Source organism: Sciurus carolinensis, chromosome 11, assembly GCF_902686445.1.
Source record: "Sciurus carolinensis chromosome 11, mSciCar1.2, whole genome shotgun sequence".
NCBI lineage: Eukaryota > Metazoa > Chordata > Mammalia > Rodentia > Sciuridae > Sciurus > Sciurus carolinensis.
In genome coordinates this window covers 87,904,770-87,930,089 of record NC_062223.1, presented here as the reverse complement: position 1 = coordinate 87,930,089, position 25,320 = coordinate 87,904,770, and the positions used below count along the sequence as shown (strand labels likewise).

The 25,320-nt window shown below is 36.7% G+C and overlaps 1 protein-coding gene across 12 annotated transcripts in view; it reads left to right on the top strand.

Moving 5' to 3' along the window:
- Positions 1-2,302: 2,302 nt before the first annotated feature.
- Positions 2,303-25,320, top strand: part of Picalm (phosphatidylinositol binding clathrin assembly protein) — a 100,166-nt gene continuing 77,148 nt past the window's right edge. For 4 of the 12 annotated variants that reach the window (XM_047519413.1, XM_047519412.1, XM_047519409.1 and 1 more), the window contains exon 1: positions 2,304-2,781. In XM_047519413.1, the coding sequence (XP_047375369.1) occupies positions 2,652-2,781 (130 nt within the window). In that variant the 5' untranslated portion in view covers positions 2,304-2,651. Of the gene's footprint in view, positions 2,782-25,320 lie in introns of all 12 variants that reach the window. The other 8 variants (XM_047519420.1, XM_047519410.1, XM_047519408.1 and 5 more) reach the window with 5 other exon arrangements.

Genomic DNA, 25,320 nt, shown 5'->3' with positions numbered 1-25,320 from the left:
AATAGTGTAGGTATGAACAAAGATCATAAAGGCTGAAACCAAGGCAATAGAAGTGGCGAGAGAAGAGGAATCTGACAAATTTTAGGAAATTAGGCTAATGAGGGAAGTAAGAAGGAGCACTCACTTGGGCTTCTTCACAGGTGGTGAGGTCATTAATGGAAACAGGAAACAAAGGAGAGGATTCTTATACTTGCAGGATAGTGGGCAGGGATAAGAGAAGTTTAGCCATAGTTCTAAGAATCTGGGATTCAGGCAGGATAGTTCTTGAATAGACTGAGGAAACTAGAATACAGAGGAAACTTAAACATACAAAATAAGGTAGATCAGTAATTCTTATCCTTGGAACAATTTCCCATTTCTAAATTTCTCCATATTTTTCAGTTCACAATTATATAGACATTTCTTCAATGATGGCTAAATGTTTATATATGAGGCTTCTAAAATGTATCCTTGATAAATGTATAGATATTTTTAACAGAATTTAGGTTGTTAATAAGGAAAACATGTTCACAATTATTTGCATAAAGATCATTTGAAATACTTTCCTGGAATATCTTCCACAGGAGTGCATAAAAACGTGTTTCCTGCTGGGCACTTAGGAATAACTTAAGTTGTCCCTAAGGATAAAATATTTCCCAGTTGATAGCTAGACAGCTTCTACTGGGGTTTATCAAGGCAGAGATTCAGGCAAATCACTTAACTTAAACAATGAAACCCACAGAAGAGTACCAATGATGGTTGACATGTCTTGAGAATTGGGTTATTCCACTGCCTGGTAGACATGGGTCAGCAAACTGGACACCAAACTACTGATGGACTGCAGAGGCACTGAAGGAAGTCATTGCAGTTTTGTGAAATTTGAGGCTGGTTTGACAATGATGAAGCCTGTTGGTTTAAGAACTCTAAGTTCTTTGCAAAAGCACAGGGTTGCATAATTTCACCAACCATAGTGGGGGGAAAATAACAGAAAGAAAGAAAGCAGGGCGTGTATGTGGGGGAGTGTGAGAGAAAGGCAATGGGAGGATACCACACAATTCTTGATATGATACACAAAATATAAAATATCTATTAGTTTTGCATCATTTGAGTCACCAGATTGAAGCACAGTATTTTGGATTTGGTTGGCAGATGGTGTACACAGATTTTCTGAGTATGTTAGCATTTCATTTGAAAGTAGCAAGATTACATATGACTATGATGGTAACATTCATAGAGATTTTAAAATTTATCCCTATGAGTTAAATGTAGGCCAGTAATAGCATTTTCAAAGGCTTTGTTAATAGATTTTCTGGGTCTTACAGAAGAGATTCTCAGATATAACAGCTCCTCTAAAATGTCCACAAGGCAGTGTCAATGTCTTTCCATGGAAATCTGGCTCACCCAAATGAGAAAACAGGCCCAAGGGAAGAAATAATAAACCCAGAGAGATGGCAGGTACTGATGTCTGACTCTGAATGGAACTTCTCCATTTACTACCCCTCTCACTTCCTTCTATGGTCTGGACCTTTAATCACCACAGCAGTCAGCCTTGTAGGGTCAAGCTAATCGCTGTTGACATCATCCTACTACTTCCCTTTTCGAATTCCAGAGAAGCTATGTGTTTCCTGTCCTATGTGACACCCTAGAGAATGAATACTAGCCGGTTAGTATCTAAATTTAGACTCGCAGCTACGTGTCAAGTTTTCAGAGCAGAGATAAACAAAACCAAGTGACATTTCAAAGTCTCTCAAGGAACAGGGGAGAAAAAACCTTTTGGGGGTAAACAAACGGGGATCTTCAACAGTTCCACCATGGAGGAAGGCCTGCTGGCAGGTTCTGAAGATAGGCTGGAACCTTTTTCTTTAAGCCAGGAGGACGGCTTTGGGGGCGTCGCCAAACATTCTTGACTCGGCTAGGAAAACCCCGAGAGTCGGAGCTCTGACACCCTCCTCAGAAGAAGAAGCTGTGCAAGCAGCTGCACCTCCTCTTTGTCAAGCCGTGGGTTTCAACCTCAGATATTAGGCGCCCCGGACCCCCCCAGCTCGCCGGCCTCGCCGTCCCTCCCCCGCCCCGCCCCGCCCCCCCTCTGTGACCCCCGGGCCCAGCCTTAGGCGACCTGTTGGCAGAGAGGGCCACGTGACGCGGCGGGCCGCGCACTCCCCCTGGGCCGGCCTCCTGTTGCGCCCGCCGGGCGGGTTCCATCACGTAACGCGCGGGCGCCGCCCCGCTCTTCCCTCGCCGAGCGAGGGAGGGCTGGCGAGGAGGAGGAAAGGGAAGGGAAAAGGGGCGGGAGAAGGGAGGAGGGGCGGTGCCCTAGTCACGTGACCCGGGGCAGCCCGGAAAGCTCCGAGGAGGAGCCTGGCGCCGCCATTTTCCTGCAGCTGCCTGTCCCTCTTGCCCAGCCCGGCTCCAGCTGACCAGGGAAGGGGTGGGCAGATCTGAGGCGGGGGCAAAGAGACGGCTCGACATCGTGTCGGACCCCGCGGGGGACACGAGCTGGTTCTCTGCAGGCTGAGTGGCAGCGCGCGGCCCTGAGCCCCGCCCCAGGCCGGCAGGCGGGCTAGGAGCCGGTGGGGGTAGGGGGTGCGGTGGGGGGTGGGGGCCCTCCAGCACTTGGGGGTCCCGGTCCCCGCCGGCTGCCGAGCAGAAGGGGTGGCGGAGGAGCCGCAGAGATGTCTGGCCAGAGCCTGACGGATCGAATCACCGCCGCCCAGCACAGTGTCACCGGCTCCGCGGTGTCCAAGACAGTATGCAAGGCCACGACCCACGAGATCATGGGCCCCAAGAAAAAGCACCTGGACTGTGAGTGAAGCCCACCGCATACCCCTTCCAAGTCCGCGCAGCCCGCGTCCTTCTCTCCATCTCTTTTCTTTCCTCCTCCAGCTGTCTCTTCCCCTCTGCGTCTTATCTGGCACGGCGGGTCCTATGCTCGTCGAACTGTGTTCTTTTTGCTTCCATCACACCTGCCTTCAGGGCCTCCGTCTCCTGTCTAAAAATCTCTCGGCAAGCCACTCCCCTCCTAGATCCTAGGAGACCCTGGCCTCCTCGCTCGATGCACCTCCGTGCCCCAATGCACCGGGCCAACTTGCCTCCCCGCCTTGCCTCGCACCCTCTGCTTCTCCTGTCTACTGCAGCCTTTCCCCCTTCCATCCCACCCGTCCTGTGCAGCCTCGTCGCCCTCGCATCTTCACGTTTATTCCGGGACTCACCTCCCCATTGTTTCCCCATCAGCCTTTTTTGGGTTTCCTTGAACTCCGGGTTCCTTGGACCCTGTTACTCCGCAGCCCTCGAAGTGGTTCCCACTTCCTTTCTTCACCCTTTCCGGTTTTCTCTTCCACCTTTCCTCCTCCCCCGTTTGGGTTACCTTTCTTTGCTTCTATGGCTTCCTTTGAGAGCCAGTTACCCCGACTTTCATCCCATATTACTTTCTTCGTGAGGCGTAAAAGTAAAGGGATTCACTTTGGTTTAGGGAAAGCTTTGTGGAAAGTTGGTATTTTTGGTTGCCTCTGGTGGAATTTATTCATATTATTTATGCTTTTGACTGGGGTGAGTTGAGAATGTCAGCCCCCCCCACAATTTTAATATCAAATGGGGATATGGAAAAAGGCTTTGTTCATATTGGTGTCGGTTCTTGGAACTGTTAACCCTGGAGGTTTGAATTTAGAAGCTTAAGTGTGAAACTTTGAAAGCTTAAATGTGCAGACTGTTGTTATTCAAAATGAATTAATAAAATTATCTACAAATAACATACATCTGGTTAAGATGTTTGATGGAGTTTAATTTTGGATACATTTTAATTCATGCTGATTATCTTTTGGGCAACTAACTTTTGTAATACAGCATAGTATCACTTCATTCACTAACTTAGATTCAGTTAATAGCACTAACTCCTCCCAATTTTTTTTCAAACCTAGAAAGCCACTCGTAAGCCACCACCTTTACCTCAGGGTACAAAGCTCAGTGGATCTCAACCCTTAAGTCCATGGAACTTTGACCTGAAACTTTTCAGGGAAGAATAGGGAAATAGTCACAAATTTAAGTTCCCTTTTAAAATGACCACTGGATACATTAGACTGAATAACTTTCATCCTACATGGAAGTTACTTTGCTTTACCTTGAAGCAAGAGTGAGCATGTTCTGAAAGGGAATTTATTGTCAAGAGTCCTTTTTGGTGTTTTATTTAAACTTTGGCTTGTACTACTTGCACTGCACTTAGTTTTTGTTTTTTTTTTTTAAAGAAACGTGAATTCTTCCAAGATACTTTGCTCACAAAGTGCTTTTAGAACAATAATCACCACAGACAGAATCATCATTCATTGTGATTTTGGAAAAGTTTTGTAAAAATCATTACTGTTTGGTTCTTTGTGACATACATGCAAGTTACTTTTTACTTCTCAGTTTCTGCCTGTTTAGAGAATGGAGAGTATACTTAAATGATGACACTTGTATAAACAGAATTTTCTTTAAAATGCATTGTGAAGCCATAAGTGTTTTACTTTTATTTAATATTTGGAGTAGGCTTGTCTACTGCTTATATTCCTTCCAAAGACTACTTGGTTTGCTCTACCAAAGCTTAGTTTACCTTAACACTATACCTCTGTGTGTGTGTGTGTGTGTGTGTAAGAAGAAACTACTTTACCATGTGAACTGTTTTCCCTCATTCAAAATAAGTATTTTAAAAGTTTTTGTAAGGGTATGTGGTATTTCAAATGGAGCAGTGATTCTTTTGAGGTGTTCCTTGAAGGAATAGACAATAGGTTGACTATGGTTAGGAGAGTGTTGTTTGTAGTTTTATAAATGCTAATGGCCTTGTTTCTTGTAATGGCTGCTACTGCAAATGTTAACTTGGATTAGATTTTGAGGATAATCTGATGATTGTAGTTCTTTATCTCTTCTGCTGTTTTACAAGCTCCCATATTTTTAGAGCTCGAGTATACCTGATAAAGTTTGATTTTAAAACAAAAAACCGTATACATAAAGTGCCTCCATTTCTTTTCAGTGAGGTTTTAAAATGCAGTGATATTATTTTGCCTTTGCTGTTGAAATGTCCTTGAAGCCAGTTCTCACTGATGAATAAATTTAAAGTCTCACCAGCCAGTGCTTTACTAAACACCTTAGAAAATTGAAAGTTTAGGTTTTACACAGAAATATATCGTCACAATTTATTTCTCTGAAGTTTTTTTTTTTTTTTTTTAACGAAGAAAGCTTGTATTTTGGATTTTTTTGTTTGTTTTGGTCTGTGGCTTGAACTCAGGCACTTCACTGCTAAGCGACATCCCCCTCCCTTTTTATTTTGACACAGGGTCAATCTAAATTGCTGAGGCTGGTCTCTGGAACTTGTGATCCTCCTGCCTCAGCTTCCCAGGAGTCTTGAGGATTACAGATTTTCAGCACCACACCTGGCAGTCTTTGGGATTACAGATTTTCAGCACCACAATTTGCAGTTCATTGTACTTTTTAATGACTCTAACATCTGATGCCTACTTATTTGAACCAAATGAAAACAATTTCATTTTTAAAATGGAAGCGTTTAACAAAAACATAACATGCTTACGACTGTTGATTTCCTATAAGCCATAGAGTGTGACAATGGTTTCTGTGCACTTCCTCTCCAAGATCTTTCTATATTAAGAAGTGATTATTATGATCCATGCATTATGGCTTCATTCATACTACATTATATACTTCTTGAAGAAAGATATTTTTTTCTTTGCTTATAGGCATTAATGGATAAAAGTTAACTAATGTCCCTAATGTGAAGAATTGTTAAACTCGAAACATGTAAAAATGAACATGATTTCTATGTAATTTCAGACCTCTAATGGCTGTCCATAATCAAGGTAGAGGAATGGCAGCCCTTTTATTTGAAGGACCTCAGTTTCCCATACACAAATATCTCCCCTCCATGTGCCAAACTTCGTGGATGCCTAAGTCCCTTACATAAAATGACATAATATTTGCATATAACCTGCACTTTATAGGGTCTCTAGGTTACTTTAATACTTTAAATCATCTCCAGTTACTTATGTCTAATAGAAAATGCTATGTAAGTAGTTATTATATTGTATATTTAAGGAATAATGACAAAAGTCTGTACAAGTTAAGTACATGTGCAACGTTTCCCTGCAGATGTTTTGGTCCGAGGTTAGTTGAGTTCAAGGGTTAGAGCCCATAGAAAGAGAGGGTCAACTGAAGTGTGTATTTCTAAAAGAAGACTGACATTCACCCATTTTTCTACCTGTCCTATTTGTAATTAGAAAATGAAGTCTAAAACTTTGTAAAGTGATTACACATCACTAATGGACTTACTTTAAAAAATGCTTAATATTGGTCAATGAGCATCTGTGCTTGTTTACTATGTGTTTTACATATCTGGAATTTTTTTTTTTCCCCTCTACTGGTGATTGAACCCAGGGCTTTGTGCATGCTACATAAGCACTCACTGAGCTACATCCCTATTCCTTTTTATTTTATTTTGAGACAGGGTCTCACTAAATTGCTGGGGATTGGCTGAATTTGCAATCCTGCCTCAGCCCCTGGAGTAGTGGAATTAATAGGCATGTGCCACCATACCAGGCTTGGATGATTTTTTAAAGTGTGTTTGAATTTAAAGTTATAGTGGTGGGTGAGAAGTGAAACACATTATAATGACTTGGCTATTTCCTTTCATATTTGTAAAGCATTTGTATGAAACACATCCTTTGATATCTTAAAAATATACTTGTTTAAATATATTTTAATTAATTAGAATTGCTTTAATTTAAATAAAATTGTTTACTAGAATTTTAAATTGTTTATTAGAGTATTTAATGCAAAAGTGCACTCTAAAGGTATAGAAAGTTGCTTCTGTTTATTTTCTTCAGTTTCAAAGTGCTTAACTATTTCTCTTGTAAAATCAAAGAAGTAAGAAACATAAATTTAAAGGTTTCTTGGCACAGTGTTAGAGCCCTAACAAGAAGAGGTACTTGCAGAGTAAAGGCTTAATATTTGCTCTTCCTGTTCTTTTGGTGGCTAAAGTGGCATTTCCGTTACTTTGTGTTCTGTCTCCGTATGTTCCCAGTTGAACTGCTTTATACATTTCTCTAGAGAATCAAAATTTTAGATTTGACCTTTTAGAATTTTGTGTGTTCATTGTGTATATTGTTCTTTTCGTGGAGAATTATTTTGGGCATTTAGATTTGGCTAGTGATATTCATTTACAAGGAATCTTCATTAAACGTAAACCTTGGTATTAAAAATCATGTTCAGTTTTGATTTGCCAGACTATCAAAGTATTAAGGATTTCTCAAGTTGTATTAGAAGAAAGGTAGCTATGGCCATATTCTTTGTACTTAATGTGTGCCAGATACCTTATAGAAGACTTTGTATTTCTTAACTAATTCATTTCCATTTAACAAATTTATGAGAGAGCTTCTGTTTTCCCCACAAAGTCATATAGCTAGAAGAGGTGAACTGGGATTTGAACCCAAGTAGTGTAGTACTTGAAGTTTGTACTGTCATCTCAGTGTGACTTTTTAACATAATAATTTTCTATCCCAGAAAATGAATGTTGTTTTAGAGCAGTTTTAGGTTCACAGAAAAATTGAGCTTCTTGTTTCTCGTACTTACTTTATTCCCACGTGAATAGCTTCCCCATTAATGTCCCTCACTAAAGTGGTACAGTTGTCATAATAGATGAACCTATATTGACATTATACCCAAACTCCATAATATACAATAGTATTCACTTTTGGCATTAGGATGCATTCTTTGGTTTTGGAAAAAATGTGTTTCATATACCCACCATTGTAGTATTATACAAAGTAGTTTAAACACCCCAGACTTCTTGAAACCATTGATTTTCTTTTTTAAAACTGTCTTAATGATTTTGCCTTTTCCAGAATATCACATAGTTGGGAACTATGTATGTCTTTTCATATCGACTTAGTACTTACTTAGTAATAGGCCTTTAAGATTGCTCTATGTCTTTTCATGGCTTGAAAATTTCTTTTTTGGCAATGAATAATATTCCATTGTCTGGAAGTAACACAGTTTATTTGTCCATTCACTTATTGAAGGACAGCTTGGTTACTCCTATATTTTCACTATTATGAATTAAACTACTGTCAACATTTGTGTGTATGTTATGATAAAGAATATGTTTGGGGCTGGGGTTGTAGCTTAGTGATAGAATGCTTTCCTAGTATGCGTGAGGCACTGGGTTCAATCATTATCACCACATAAAAACAAAGTAAAGGTTTTATTCTCTTTAAAAAAATGTTTAGTTTTGTAGAAAATGCTAAACTGTCTTTCAAAGTCACTGCATATTTTTGCATTTCGATCAAGAGTTTTTGTAGTACATCCTTGGTAGTATTTAACATTGTCACTGTTAAGAGTTTGACCATTTTCACAGGTGTATGTAGTTCATTGCTGTTTTAATTTGCCTCATTTCCTTGATGATAAGATGGAGGAAAGATCTGGAATTTCTTTTTATAGTTATACTTTTTAACAATTTATTTTACTTTGAAATGGGGTGTTCCTAAGTTGCTGAGAGTCTCCTTTTTTTTTTTTTATTTTTATACTGGGGATTTAACTCAGGAGTACTTTATAACTGAGCTACATCTCCACCCCTTTTTATTTTTTTATTTTGAGACAGGCGCTCACTAAGTTGCTTAGAGTCTTGCCAAATTGCTGAGAGTGGCCTTGAACTGGTGATCCTCCTGCCTTAGCCTCTACAGTTGCTGGCATTATAGGCGGGTCCACTGTGCCCAGCTAGCCTGTGTATCTTTTTTGGTGATGTTTCTAAAAGTTGTTGTTTTCTTATTGAATTTTAAGAATTCTCTGTATATTTTAGGTTATAGTTCCCTGTTGGATGTATCTTTTGCAGATATTTTCTCCCAGTCTTCATCTTTCCTTTTTATTCTTATGAGCATTATCTCCAGAACAGAAAGTTTGCATTTTAATGAAATCCAGCTTTTCTTTTTTAGTGGTACTGAGACTTGAACCCAGGTCACATCTACCACTGAGCTACCTCCTCTAACCCTTTTAATTTTTTTACCTTGAGATGGTCTCACTAAATTGTTCAGACTGGCCTTGAAATTACACTCTTTCCTTAGCCTCTTAAGTAGGTGAAGTTTCAGGCATGCACCACCATACCTGACTGTTCTTCTTTAATGGATAGATCAGTCAGTGTTGTATCTTAAAAAGTCATCATCAAACCGAGGGTCATCCAGATTTTTCTCTTATGTTATCTTCTAGGAGCTTTATTGTTTTGTTGTTTTTACATTTAGTTCTGTATTCCCTTTGAGTTAATTTTTGTGAAAGGTGTGAAGTCTGTGTCTATACAAATTTGTGTGTGTGTGTGTGTGTGTGTGTGTGTGTGAATGTTCAGTTGTTCCACTTTCAAATATAGAGGGCTATCTTTGCTTCTTCGTGTTGCCTCTGCTCTTTTGTTGGTAGTGATTCTTAAAAGTGTAGTCCAGGGACTCTTGGGAGTCCCCCAAACACTTGCAGAAAGTTTGTGAGGTTAAAAAATTATGTTCATATATGAAGATAGTATTTGCCTTTTCAGTTTTCATTCTTTCACTAGTGTACAGTGGAGTTTTTCAGAGACTATGTGTGTGATATTCTAACAGATTGAATGTATTAGCACATAAGAGTAATTCCAACTGTTTTCTATTAAGCCAGATAGTAAAGTGTTACAAAAATGCAAAATAATGCCACTCTTGTAAAATTTTGTTTTGGAAAATGTAGTTATTTTTCATGAAACTTTGTCAACATATAATAGATTTTATTATTTTTAAATGAAATTTTACATTTTGGGGTTTTAATTTCTTTTTCTTTTTTCTTTTTTTATTGCAAACAAATGGGGTACAACTTGTTTCTCTGGTTGTACATGAAGTAGAGGCATACCATTTGTGGAATCATACCTTTACATAGGGTAAGGGTGTTTGATTCATTCTGTTGTTTTTCCCTCCTACCATCCCTCCCACCCCTCTTTTTCCTCTATATAGTCCATCTATCCTCTATTCTTGCGAGTTTTAATTTCTAACAATAAATATTGATAGAGAAAACTCAGATTAAAAACTGTGGTTCTTAGCTATTAAAAGTGTCAAGGTCATTTTTTATTATTTTTATTTTAATGTCAGGTTCTGATACTAAAAAAATATGCCTCTAAGGAAAAAGGTATATATTTTAGGGGAGAAAAAGGTATTCAGAAAGGAACTTGATTTGAGAGACCCTTGAACTCTTGAAGTAATTTTGGATTTGATTTGGTAGTTAACAGCGACCACTGGAAGACTTTGAAGCAAGAGATGTGGCTTCGTCCTTTTATTGTTTCACACTGTTAAGTAGATTAGAATGACTGTGTGGTGTTACTTGGAAAGGTGACCACTGGGGGAAGAAAAAGAGTCCAGCAATAATATAAACAAATACCCTCCCTTTCAAGGTCTTAATAAAGTCTGTTATTAAATTGGAAATCTTGGAGCCCTTGATCTATTTGTTTTCTGTTTAATCCTCCCTTCCAGAGCTATCCCTTTGCGTGAAAAACAGGCAGATTGGGTATCAGTTAAGCCAAAATGAGTTTCTTTTTTTTAATGTTGGTGGACCTTTATTTTATTACTTATATGTGGTGCTGAGAATTGGACCCAGTGCTTCATATGCTGTGCCAGTGAGCCACAACCCCGCTCCCAAAATGTGTTTCTTGAGATCTAAACTATTTGCCTTTGATTCGTTTTTCCTGCCCTTTTTAGTACTGGGATTGAACCCAGGAGCACTCACTCTATCTAAGCTATATCCCCAGCTCTTTTTTTTTTTTTTTTTTTTTTTTTTAAAGATAGGCTCTTGCTAAATTCCTGAGGCTGGCCTTGAACTTGTGGTCTTCTGTCTTGGCCTCTGTAGTCCCTGGGATCACAGACGTGCACTATCAGAACCTGAACTATTTGCCTTTGCACTAACCATTTCTTGGACACAAAATGTCTTCCTCATTCCTTTGTTAAAATAGATACCTCCAGTCATTTTTTTCTCTTTTTATTTTAGTGAGGCTGGGGGGTCAAACCCAGGACCTTGCACATACCAGGCAAGTGCTCTACCATTGAGCTGTACCCCCATCTCCACTCTTCTCTTTTAAAACTTCTTTAAACTCTTTTGCTTTCATTTTGTTTTATTTATTTATTTATTTTTAACCATGATGGGGATTGAATCCCAAGGCCTCAGGCATGCTAGGCAAGGGGGGGAGGGGGAAGCAGCCCCATTGTTTTCTTTAAGTAAACTGTTTGAGAAAAAAACATTACTTAAATAATTCTCATGCTCTTGGCAGTCCAACATTATCACCATTTATGAAATTTATAATTTTGTTAATAAACTGTAGTTAGTACTATATGTATATGTAAACCATGTATATATGAATTTCCCAAAGTCAGCAACCCTCTGGGTGCACAGTCTGCTTGCATAGCTCAGACTATTCTGTGAACAATTGATGGCAACAGAGTAAGATCTGTTATGAATATTCTTTATGGTAATTATCTTAGTTGTAATGAATTGTAATTACCTGGTTGCAAATTTATAAAGTTAGTAATGTCGGTAACACATTATAACAAATTATCTGTGTGTTTCATAAAACTCATGAGACTTCAAGAGGTTTAGTTTTGTTTAGATACTGGGTGGTGTTTTCTAAAATATTGTTAGAGCAAAGTTTTGGTTATAACTGCTCAATTTAAACGTTATATTTAAAATGCACATTTTGAGGGCATGTTCTTGAAAGTAGAAATGTAATTTTAAGAATTAAACAAAGGACCAGAAATAGATCTGAAATGTTTGTCAGAGCTCTTTTCTTGTACCACTCCAAGGTAGTGGGAGTCGTAATGACTTCTTGTGTGAAGGATGCCTCCTCAAGTGTGACTATGTGGCAGATTCATTTTTGATTAAGCAAAGATAAAGTACACTTAGCAGATAATGTAAAAATTTAAAAGAAATGACCGATTTAGAAGTAAGCCTTATGTAAGTACGAAGTAAGGATTGGTATGGTAGTAGCAATGATGTTAAAAGTAAGATTACTAAATCTGTACCAAAAGTTGATACCAGGGGTTGATGGGAATTGTTTAAAGTTTTCTTCTGAACACTTGGAACTCCAGCGGTGATTTCAGGAATGTGCTGGTATTTATAGCATTGGTTTTTACTTAAAAGCATCCTAGGGGCCCAAATTTTACTCTAGGGGAGTTTTTCCAAGTAGTGGCTGAGGAAGCTAGGTATACTCTCCAAACTGCTTCCCTCCATAAAGATTGCAGTTAGACTCTACAGGTGATTTCACAGAAGGTACCATATTTTAATGTACTTGTTTCTGCTGATTATAGGTCTCTTGTGACTATAAACTCTGAGAACAAGGGGTATCTGTGTTTCAGCTTGAATATGCTGATAAAATAATTACCTATCTTTTGGGTGCTTAAGAAGAATAAATATACTGTATTTTAAATACATCTAATATGGGTGGTATTTCCCTGGAGAGGATTTTCAAAGCCCTCCCTACCCCTACTCCCATTCCCCCTATTTTGTGGTACTGTGGATTGAACCCAGGACCTCACACATACTAAGCAAGCACTGAGCTACATAGCCAGCCCTTTTTTTTTTTTCTTTTTTGGTACTGGGGATTGAAGTGAGTGAGGGGCACTCAACCACTGAGCCACATCCTCAGTCCAATTTTGTATTTTTTTATTTAGAGACAGGGTCTCACTGAGTTGCTTAGCTCCTTGCTGTTGCTCCTGCCTCAGCCTCCGGGGCCTCTGGGATTACAGGTGTGGGCTACTGTGACTGGCTCCCATTCCTTTTTTATATTTTAGGAGACAGGGTCTTACTAGGTTGTCTAGGCTGGCCTCAAACTTGAAAATTTTCTGCCTCAGCTTCCCAGGTAACTGGGGTTTTAGGCAGGAACCACCATGCCTAGCTGCAAGACCTTTTGATCTTCAAAAAGTGTTTGCAGAAATTTGATACCTTCATTAAATGGAATAATTTGAAATATTAGCAGTTAAGTAATTCAAAGATAATTATGAAAAAAAGGGAATTGTGTGTGGTTTTTAAATAATTTTAAAATCAAGACATAATATGAAAACTGTTTCAAAGTGTAATGTTAAGTGGTATTTAATACATTCATAACATTGTAACCACAACCATTATCTAATTTCCTTTCCTTCATTAACAGTTATTCTCAGTCACCTCTCCACTCCTCACAACAATTAATCTGCTTTCTGTGTATGAATTTTTCTTTACTAGACATTTCATATAAATGGAACCATATAATATATGGTTTTGTGTCTGACTTCTTTCACTTAGCATGATGATGTTTTCAAGGTTCATTCTTATAATGTAATGGCATTTCATTCCTTTTTATAGCTGAATAATATTCCCTTGTATGGATATATCATGTTTTGTTTATACATTCATCACTTGGTAGACATTTGGGTTGTTTACTCTTTTTCTATGAAGAAAAAAATATGTGAACGTGTTTCTTTCTTTTAGGTTTATGCCTAGGATTAACACTGCTAGATCATGTGTTTAACTTTTTAAGGAACTAGCAGACTTCCATAGTAGCTCTACCATTTGGCAGTGGATAAAGGTTTCAGTTTTTCCATACTCTTATTAACACTTGATTTTTGTTTTTTACTTTTAAGTAGTCATAATAGTGGTGTGAAGTGGTATCTTACTCTGATTTTGGGTTTAGTTGTCTAGTGTTTTATTTATTTTTTATAGTACAGGGCATTGAACCCAGGGCCTCGTGTATGTTAGGCTAGGTCTCTACCACTGAGCTATATTCCCAGTCCGGCATTAGGGAATGATTAATGCTATTTAGTATTTATGTGCTTATTGAGTATTTGTATATCTTAGTTGATAAAATATCCATTCATTTCTTTCCCTTAAATTTGGTTATTTATTTGGAATACTAGGAGAGTACTATATTTTTACATAGTTTACATATTTTGGATACTAGATTCTTACAAAAAATTTGCTGTATTTTTTTGTTCTGTGACTGCCCCCCCCCCCCACCCTGTTTTTTTGTACCAGGGATTGAACTCAGGTACTTCACCACTGAGCCACATTCACAGTTCACTTTGAAAAAAAAATTTTCTTTGTAGTTGTAGGTGGACAGAATGCCTTTTGTAAATTTTTTTTTTTTTTTTTTTTTTTGTGGTGCTGGGGATTGAACCCAGGGATAATTTGCCACTGAGCTAATTCTCAGCCCTTTAAAAAAAAATTATTTTGGGACAGGGTCTCTCTTAAGAGACAAGACCGACCTCAGTTTGGGATTCTTTTGCCTCACCCTCCTGAGTTACTGGGATTATAGTTGTGTGCCACTGCACCCGGCTTAGACTGACTAGTTTATAAAGAAAATAGACTTCAGTTGTGGAGACTGGGAAGTCCAATATCAATGCTTCAATATTTGGTGAGGGCCTTCTTGCTGTGTCATAACATGGTGGAGGACATTATATAGCAAGAGAGCACTTGAAAGGGCTAATTTTTATAGCTAACCCACTTCTCCAGTAATGGCATTAATGCTTTGGTGGAGGCCTCAGGGCCATCTTCTTAGAGTTCCACATCCTGATACTGTTTCAGTGGCAGTTAAATTTCAACATGAGTTTTGGATGGAGTCTTTCAGACCTTATGAGAAACCCCTTCTTTTAAAGTTAACAAGGAATCTGTCTCCTTTTGTAATGTGGAAGTAGAAAATTGTGGAGGAGAAAAATATTTTCTTCATGTTGATCTCCAGGACTGGGCATAGTTCATTGATGGATAAATATAATTTTTTAGGTGGAATATCCTCTCAGCTGAATGGAGCACTTAGCCTGATTCATGGTGTGTTTTTTAGGTTCTCAGTGTTCTGTAGTCTTTTAAATGTTTGAAGAGATAGCATAATAGTTGCATGTGTATCGATAAGCAGTTTTTTTTTTTTTTTTGTCCACACAGAAAAGTGTCATCACATGCCTCTCTAGTATTTTGTACTTTCCCATAATGACACTTTATATAATGGAATTCTTTATAGTGCTTATAATTGTTTATAGAGATGGTTCCTGTGTGACTTTTTTTTTTCAGTATGCTAAATACAGCATATAGCAAGTATGCAACAGAAGAATGTTGAATAAACCAAGGAGAAATGAATTTCTTACTGGATTTCAGTGTCTTAATGAAGCAGTACTTCGGGATCTTTTAAAGAAAGTGGAAATTTGCTGCATGATTGGTTACAGTTTTATTCCATATTGATTGAAAATGTAAGAAATGGTTGGAGTCAACTTTTCAGAGTTAGGTTATATAAAATTAGGTCAGTTTAGCACACTAAAATATTTATTCTAGGATCTACCTATTGTTGGAATATTTGATTTCAAACAACTTGTTAGTCAAATCTTGGGCAGTTCCTTCTCCTCATCCTCTTCTTTTTATTACTGCTATTACTATTATTCTGTGTGATTGTTAGAAGTGAATTCTGGATAGTCCTTGGTTTTAGGTTTTTTATTATCTGCAGTAGTCCACATCTTACAACAGTATGTTACATAAGACTTTATTTGCTAAGGGCTTGTGTGTTTTGATATAAGATACTGGCAACTCATTTAAACTGTAATTAAAGATAGTAAGAAATGAAGTATATGCCTTCAATAATCTCTTGGATGTGGCGGCGGGTGGTGGGAGGCGTGTCTTCTTACTTCCTACTAACTATACATCTGTGCCCTTTCCCTCCTGGTCTCCATGCCTACTGAGACTCATAAGTATCATTTTGTGAGACTTATTTTTCTTGGCCTGAGTGGAAAAAGTGAGGATTCTTTTTATATTCCATAGTATTTCATAAAATTACATAAATGTTAAAATCTCCTGCTTGCTGTAGCATGTAGGCCAAATTCTGTTTACTGTTGAATTCTGTTTACTGTTGAACAGGACCTATGCAAATCCTGATTAGAAGCAATAAGAGAGATGCTAAGGGAGAGTTATCAGGGTCCAGAAAAGAATATAAAAATGAATGACACTTGATCCTTACCTCAAAAGGAGCATGAGTTGGGTGCAGTGGTGCATGCTTATAATCTTAGCAACTCTTGAGTCTGAGGCAGGAGGATCACAAGTCCTAGGCCAGACTCTGCAGTTTAGTGATGCCCTGTTTCAAAATAGAATTTAAAAAGGGCTGGGGGTATAGCTCATGGTAAAATGCTTGCCTAGCATACACAAGTTCCACAGATTAATCAACCCAGTACCAAGTGGGCGTGTACTTGGATCAGAGGAAGAACTACTTTTGATAAGAGGCAGAACTGGACTTTAAATGATAAGCAGTGAGGAGCAATAGACATTTCATATGGAGGAAAAAGTGCACAGACATTTGTAGGTGGGAAGGCTGGAATTGTGTTCGGGGAACAAATGAGTCTGCAAATGGGGTTTTGGGGCTGTGAGAGAGACAGACTGGGTTTAATGAGAAATACAGCTGGGACGATTTTCTGAGGTCAGATTGTGGAGGGAGTATGCATTTTAGTCATACTTCATATATAAGTTATTGTCTGGTAGCTTTTGGCTACTGTAGGTAAAGTTGGATCATACTTAGAGCTCATATTGAGAATTACACTGTATCTTTATTTTCTGCTGACAATGTGAAAATAGGAAAGGGAGGAGTTTTGCAGATCTCGAAGCCTGGAATGAGATTTTGCTCCTTCAAGCTTTTATATAAAGTTAATTTGATTATTATAGACTGAACAGTGGTAGTTGCTGACATTTTGGGAATTTGTTTTTAAATTGCACAGAATCTTCAAAAAGTCTGACTTCCATTGGCAAGTAGATAGCTTAAAGTTTAAGACGAGTTTTCAGTTTTATCCAGAATTGGATAAAACAGTTGGGACAAAATGTACAAAATGGGGAGAGTAGCTAAGATTTAAGGAATAGTTTGTATATCTTTAGTAGTTGACTTGCATTAACATAGTTAATACTTACAAAAACGTTGGTTAATCTTACTGGCTCTGTTTTATAGATACTTGACTGAGACACTGCTAGTTAATAAGGTAAACATAATAAATTTAGAATTTATTTGTTTATGCATGCTGGGGATGGAACTCAGAACCTCATACTTACTAGGCCAACACTCTGCCATAGAGCTACACCACCCTGCCTTAACTCTTTTTTAGAATACATTTAATTTTATAGATGACAGGCAATATGAAGGAGCTGCTTAGCTTACAGAAACTTTAGAGGAATGGGATATTGTTAGGAGAAAACTTTTCTTTGACAAATGTAATTTCTATATATATGTAAATTACCTTTGGAAATGACAACTTCCTACTTTTTCTTTCCTTTTTTTTTGTATTGGGGATTGAATTCGAGCACACTTTACCATTGAGCTAAAATTCTCAGCCTTTTTTATTCAGGATCTTGCTAAATTTTCAAGTCTGGCCTTGAATTTGTGATCCTTCTGCCTTAGCCTCCCAAGTCACTTCTTTTTCCATCAGTGTTCTGTTCCATCTAGTACCCTGTCCATCTGTCATCATTACTAGAAAACAGTTTGAACCTTGTACACCTTACTGTCATTGGCAGGGAGAGACAACATTGTTTTATGTGATTTTATTTCAAGAGGAAAAGTCAAGAAAAATGTGAAGTTTCTTCTACCTTTATTTAAATATGAATAGTATAAAATATGAAAATATTTGATGATTAAAGATCAGTCAATCACATCTCAGATTTTTCTTTTTCAATCTTTTACTTCAGTCATTCAGGTTGACCAAAGGATATTTATCTTCCTTCTCAGGTTTCTTTCATGATTCATTTACCTTTAGGTTAGATGCCCTTTTTTGGTGAAGGAGGGCAGAATCCTTTCCCCCATTCCTAACTGGCCTCATGGGCCATACCTGACATGTAATTGGATGGCTTTCCCATCACTCCGCAGGGTGTTTTTATCTTTTTCGTTCATATAAACAGCCTGTGCATGTTTTATCTTTCCTAAAAACAGGGACTCCATTTTATTCATTTGGTATCCACAGTCTTCAGATTATTATGCATGCTGCATAAAAGATACTTAGTAAATGTTTAATAAATCTTGATGGAAATAATGGGCTCAGAGTACTGGACTAGTGAACTATTTAGTTGAACAGCTTTTGGTTGTTCATTATTAATAAAAGGTTCTTGACAGAATTAATTTTATATTGAAAATATTCAAGTATCTTGGTCTTTCCTTGGTTCAGTTGATCAGTTCAGAGCACTCATACCAGGGTTATGAATTGATAACTCAAAAGGATGGTTGCTATCAAAATTTAAACAACAGTATTAGTAACATTAATCTTGGCATTTACTAAAACCACATTCATCTTTGTAATTAAGTTTCAGGATATTAGTGTGCCCTTCTGAATAGTTATTTACTGTCCCTAAATACAGGAGTCGATCACTGTGTTACTTGCTATTCTGCGTATTCCATGCTACCATTGGTTTATAAGATGTTAAGGATTTTATTGAGTATGTTTGAAGTATTACAAAAGGCAGCTTGCTTTTAATCTATGCATCTTTGGGAACTTTGAAGAAGAAATTTTATTCCTTGTTGTAAAAAGGAACTGTTTTAAGAGTTGGAAACTCTGCACCTGTGTATATGTATATTTTTTAGCAATAAGCAGCATGGGCTGAGAATGCACTGAAGAAAAAAAAAAAGGGTGGTAGCAGTTCTTGCTTTAACCATTGCCAATTGTGCTGTACAGTGGCAAATTGTCCTGTATTTGTTGTCATGATGAAAGGTTTATAAGGAGTATCTCTAATCCATCATTATATGCTCTCACACAATAATGATTTGGTTAAATCATACTTTATGATGATTGTATCCAGTTTTATTTTCCTCTCTTATTTTTATTTCCTAGAACCATAGGAATATAGCATCATTAATGTTGTTTCAGGATCCTTAATTTAGTTTGCTTATTGGAAGAACTATGTTTCTGGAACTGTATGAACTCTGTGTATGTATTATAGATTTGGGAATTGTATATGGCTCCTCATTAATAACTGGAATTGTATAATTATGGCTTCATTTTTTTTTCTAGCTATAATTGCTTGTATATGTTTGGATTGCAACCTTTGTGGCACCTATAATAACCATTAAGAGAATAAAAAAGGTTTGCTTTTATTTTGAAGTATATGCACAACTAATTTCGGTTGGACTTGTCAAAGTAAGGTGTCTTGCTCTTTGGTCTTTTTAAAATTTTTACCTGTTGTGATTTGAAATTTAAAAAAGCTAGTGGTGTAGTTTATTTTAGTTTTGGTACTGAGATGAAATCAGGGGTGTTTTACCCCTGAATACATCCCCAGTCCTTTTTATTTTTTATTTTGAAACAGTCTCAACAGAGTTGATGTGACTGACCTTGAACTTCTTTCTTAGCTCTTGAGTCATTGGGATTTCAGGTGTACATCCCTGGTGTGGGTTAGGATAATGTTTTGATTTTATTCAGTTGATATTTATACTTAGGAAAACTTGTTTTAATAGTGGTTGGTACATACTTTTTTTAGCTTCTAAGTTTGTCTTCAGATGCCTCTTTGGAAAGGGAGGGAAGAATTTTGGAAAGGTAGCATTTCATTTAGGTGAGTAGGAAAAATTTTCATTTTACTAATTGTAGTTACTAGTGTGTTATTTCAGGTAGATTATCATGAGGGGAATTTGTCTAGCTTTGATTTATAAGGCCAGTGTGAATCTATGTTGAATTGTTGTTTAAAAACTGTGTATAAAAGAGGAAATAAGTTATAGGAGAGTTGCTTTTGAACTTTGGTAGGAACTGAGGGAAAGTTCTGGTTTGTCCTTTTTTTAAAAATTTCTTATTGATGCATTATAATTGTACATTATATTGGAATTCATTATGCCATATTTGCATATGCTCATAATTTGATCAACCTAATTGCCCAGTACCTTCTTGGTTTGTTCTTTTTTTTTTTTTTTGCGGTGCTGGGGATCGAACCCAGGGCCTTGTGCTTACAAGGGAAGCACTCTACCGATTGGTTTGTTCTTCACATGTCTGTTTGCCTTCTGTTTCAGAATTTGAAGATATAACAATATTTTCATTATCCTCATTTGTAACATTTTTCTTTTTAGAAGTAAAATTAGTTGCTTAATGGTTGAGAAGTTAAAGTTTAGCACACAAAATTTCCATGTTTATTTTTCTTTTTTCAACATTAGCTCTTGTAACTTCTTCACAAAACTTTGTACTTGTCTTTTAGTTACTAGTTTTGGAATTTGTGTTGGGGTCTTAGTTCAATAAAAAGTTTAGCTTTTGTGTAGTCTTGTATATTTTTGTTCTAATTTTGGCAAAATATTGTTTTGGTATGGTCAACCCCAGGACATTAATTTTGGGTGGTTTCTGTATCCTATCCCAGAAACATTACATATCACAGCTGAGTGGCAATAAAAGTAGGTGCTGTTTTAAAAAATTAGTTATGGATTTGGAACTGGCAGGTAAGTTAGAAAAGTTATTTATAGAGTAGCTCAGGAGGCTAAGATACTCCTTGACTGACCTCCTGAAGTTGCTGTACAGGGAGAGAACCATTTCTTCCTATCAGGAGATTAGAACGTTTTAAGAAAAAATGCTTAAGCTGTGTTCCTATCCTTGGGTTATAGATTTAACCTAGAATAATCTTTTCCTTGACTTCTTCATCAGTTATATTTTCCTAATCTGTGATCAAGCAAGAATGGGTTGTAGCTTTTGAGGCTCCTTTAACATAGTTAACCTCTTCTGCTCTTGGCAAGAATTTTGGGAATGATTGCCTCTCTGGGGCCAAAAAAAAATGATGGGGAAAACTGCTCTGTATGTTCCTGTCATGTAACAGAACCATACAAGACCTGTTCAGCTAATATTGGTTACTTGAGGTAGTTTGTTCTGTGACATTCTTGGCTTCCTTAAACTTGCATATTTAGATTAAGACTTGTAATTTCTAAGTCATCTGGAGATGGGGAATGCCCAAATCTTTTGAAACAAGTTCCTTTTCAACTTGAATCAGATAGTATGCTGCCTTCCTTATATTTTGTCAACTGTAGTTCACTATAGCCAGAATTAAAATGATGATGCCAATGAATATGATAAACTAAGGCAAACAAGAAGTGGTTACTGTCGTATTAGGAGTTGATTTGTGACAACTCAACAACTTGTGTGATTTATGATAATTAGAGAAGATGATGACTAGACTCAGACCATTTGGAATGGGGAAGAGAGGGAATAAACATGAATGTATGTGTATCTTCACCCATTACTTTAATGGAAAGATTACTGCTTGAATGACCTATCGTTTCAGTACAGCCACTAGTTTGTGTTAATATTTTTGCTATTTTTAATTTCCCTTCACTCTTTCTCCTTTGCAGTACTGGGGATTGAACTCTAGGGGTGCTCTGCCACTGAGCTATATCTTCAGATTTTTAAATTTATTTTTTATTTAGAGACCAGGTCTTGTTATTTGCCCAGACTGACTTTGAACTTGGGATCCTCCTACAAAGTTAACCTCCTGAATAGCTGGAATATACACATATGCCAGTGTTACCTGGTCTGTTTTGCTAGTTTGAGTGCAAGTACCTATTGTAACACTTCTCAGTTGTGAAGAAATTGAGCTGTAGAGGTTTTTCCAGAAGTCTTGAGCTTGATGTGGTTCATAATATTACATGGGAAAATGGTAGAGGAATAGTCTGCCAAAATGAGGGAAAACAGCAATAAAATAAGATACTAAGTAAAATAACTATCTTGTATTAGTAAAGGTGCTTTAAAGCTTATAAAGAACTTAAAATATTTTACTCATAAGATGTTCAAATTAATATTAGTATTCCATTTTTAAATGTAGAACTTGAAACTCAGTGATTAACATTACTAAAGTCAAATGCTTAGTAGTGAATCTGGAATTTGATTCTAGAGTCTTTGCTTATTCTGATATGTCTCTTGGTCCTGTTACAGTATAGTCCCTGTCACATGGAAATGAATGGGATCTTGCATGGAAGTGGAAGGACAACCTAGAACAGAACATAGTGATGGTGAAATTAGTATCCTTACCAAAGCTATGAAGCAGAGATTAGAAGTGAATAGCACTTAGGACAGACTCTCAAATAAGTGTGAGGTCAGAATATTTCTAATAGGGAGAGATGAAATTTAAAAGAATATCTCATAGAAATGGCTAAAAATAGAAATCCTTCTCCTCACCTGCCAATCTCAGTCATTCTGGAAGGTGTCTAATGACAGCAGCGAAAGAAAATGCTAGTTAATGTTTTCCAGTTTTCACCAAGTTTAGGAAAGCATTAACTTGAAGTATTCATAGCATAAGCAGTTTAGTTGAAAAGAATATCTTTTGGGGAATCTTGACACCCTGGCAGAAAGGGAGGTAGTTAAAAACTTGGTATTGTAGAATGTGGTGGAAGGTAGTTAATTTTTTCTTGCTGTCTGTATAGACCACTTGAGATTTATATTACTTTCCCATAGCAAGCCAAGAAAATATATTCTTTCACTAATTTAAGGGACTCTTCACCTATACATCTACAGGTAGAATTTGTGTTTGAAAATATATATGTAGCATTACTAATTTATAGGTAGATAAACTGTTATGAAAGAATCAACATTTTATTCTTTTTTTTTATACCATTACTGCATTGTTACTGTGGTAGGTACGTAGTAGCAGAACTAATAAAAACCCATTGAAGTATTATGTACCATATATTAAGTAGTGTTATATTTGTTGTTTCTAATTTTGTTAGCAGTAGAGGTCTGTTTCTCAAAATGCTTTTTATTGCATTGAGAGAATAATTTTATTCTTTTATTTAAAATAAATTAAAGGGGAAATAAGTTCATAATTAACACTACAGTATGCAAAATAAGTTATTGTTTCTAACTTTAATAGAAGAGTAACTCATTTCAGACATCCTTTTAAGTTTTTGCTATAACATATTTGACTGATGACTTTACTTTTAATTAATCATTATTTATTTATTTATTTATTTTGCACTACTGGGATTGAACCCAGAGGTGCTTTACACTGAGCTACATCCCTAGCCCTTTTTTAAATTTTTTATTTTGAGGCAGTGTCTTGCTAGGTTGCCCAGTCTGGCCTTTAACTTGCAAACGTTATTCTTCAGCCTCCTCCTGAGCATGGGATTACAGGCATGTGCCATCATACCTGGTAGTTGATGGCTTTTCAACACATGCTGAATCAAATAACACTTCATTTTCAACGTTTAAATTTAAATAAAATATACCAAATTCTTCATAGTAGCGTATATTCTGGAATAACTTTCCCCCCTTTATCAACAAAGACTTTTTGATGACCAAAACCTGGATTTTTAGATTCAAATGTATATATTCTTTTCCTTAAATTGTTATTGAGGTATAATTTACATGGGATTTCTAAATTTAAACAGTAACATCTTCCTTTTAATGTTGGCAGCTTTTAAGATCTTTATCTCAGAAGATCTTTTATGTCTCTTAAGAAAGGCATTTGTCAGGCAATGAAGTGACTAAATTTTATACTAGGACTAAGGTAATGTGGGTCATGGAATTTTGTAAGATCAGTTTGTGGTAATGTGTAAGGATTGAGTTTTTTTTTTTTTTTTTGGTCTGCTAGTGATTATTCCCTCTTGTAATGCTAGTGATTATTTCTTTTAGAAATTTAAAAGTTTAAATTTAAACATTAGGGAAACTACTTTGGCTTTATTTATAGTAATTTACCAATAATATATTAAAATTACTCATCTTTTCCACTTTTAGAGCATTATTTCACAACTTGAAGCCATGTAAAGAGGTTATTATTTGATGCTTACTATTTCCAACTGCATCTGACATTACCGTTTCCAGCAAATTGAAAATGATTTTTTTTTAGGAGGCTTTTGCTTGTTACTTGGTGAACTTGATACCTACTTGCTATAGGTATTGCACTTAATCAAGTGTAATAAGTGACTTGTGTTAATTTTGACTCATTTAAGGTGAACACATTGTTTTAATTTCGAAGTGTGTAATAAACAATTTATAGAGTTCCACTGTCTCTACTTACCATCTACATAAAACTAGAGACTTAGCAGAATTAGAGATGAAGGTCCTGTTCACTGTGTCTTTGGTTTGTTAAGGGTGAAGCAAACATGTGAGGTATAGAATGAATGGCATACTACTACATTTCCCTGCTATGTGAAAGGTGGTAATTGATCTTGGTGGTTAGTTCCACAGGCCTCTAGGCCACTGATGACACACTATACCACTGTTGCCTTAATTTGTTAAAGTCTTTTTATCTGGAACTCCTTCCCTGATTATCTTGTGTAAATAGCAACTTCCCCCAACCACATACCCTCATCTCCCAAGTGCTAGAAAGTCTTTAGTAGTTACTGCCATCTCTCATGTATTTGTTCATTTATTACTGATTGTCTTTCCTCACTAGTATATAAACCCCGTGATAACAGAAGTTTTATTCAACCACCGTTTTGTATGGTCCTAACTTTTAATACACCATTTGTCATATTATACTATGTAATGAATATTTGTAGAATTAATGGAATTTTGTTGAGGTTTGCAAGGCTTCAGGAAGGTTGAGTGTAAAGATTTTCATTGTTCTAACTGCACTGGGGATATGGAACAGGGCTTGTGTTTTCTGTGTGTGGGAGACTGGCAGAGAAGCTAACTGCAATCCATTATTCCCTTTGATTAGGCAGAATTTAAATTGTTAATAGAAGACATGATGTATTGACATTGGTCTTGGCTTTTGGAGAATAATATTACCTTGTCTGCAGGGAGGAGTTTTTGCCTCTTGTTACTCCAGTCCACCCCCACCCCCAGTCTTATAGGCGGAAAATTGGGCTTTTATTTCACCTGGGAATTTACAGATATTTATAGCATCATATGAACACATGTACAAGGCACTTGTATCCTCACTGTGGAGGATACAGAGAGACAAAGGATTCCTGAGAATTTATTTTAACAAAGTAACAAATAAGTCTTAATTGATTAAAACAAAAATGGCACGATTTGGTTACAGTTGAGACCATTTGCTTGTTTTTTAAGTGTGAGGTACTTTTGAACACAGATGTGAAAAATTCTAATGTCTCTAACTCTCCAGGAGGCCTTGTATTGATTTTCTGAGAAGAAATTTGTACATCATTTTCTCTTTTCTTTGACAACAATAGATTAGATGATTTTCCAAATGTGAAAAAAATGGGACCAGCAGTTAAGGTTAAATGATGTTCATGGGTAGCTACTGAGATGACAAAGTGGATAGAACAGAGGTGTGTTTGTGTTTTAGGGAAGCTGGAGATGAATCAGAATATGGAGCTCTTAGACAGAAATTCATGTACACCAGAGTAGATAGTGGTAGTTATATTAAGTCCTAAGTATATCTAACTTTTATTAGGCCATTTATAACTAGAGTGGCATATAATTT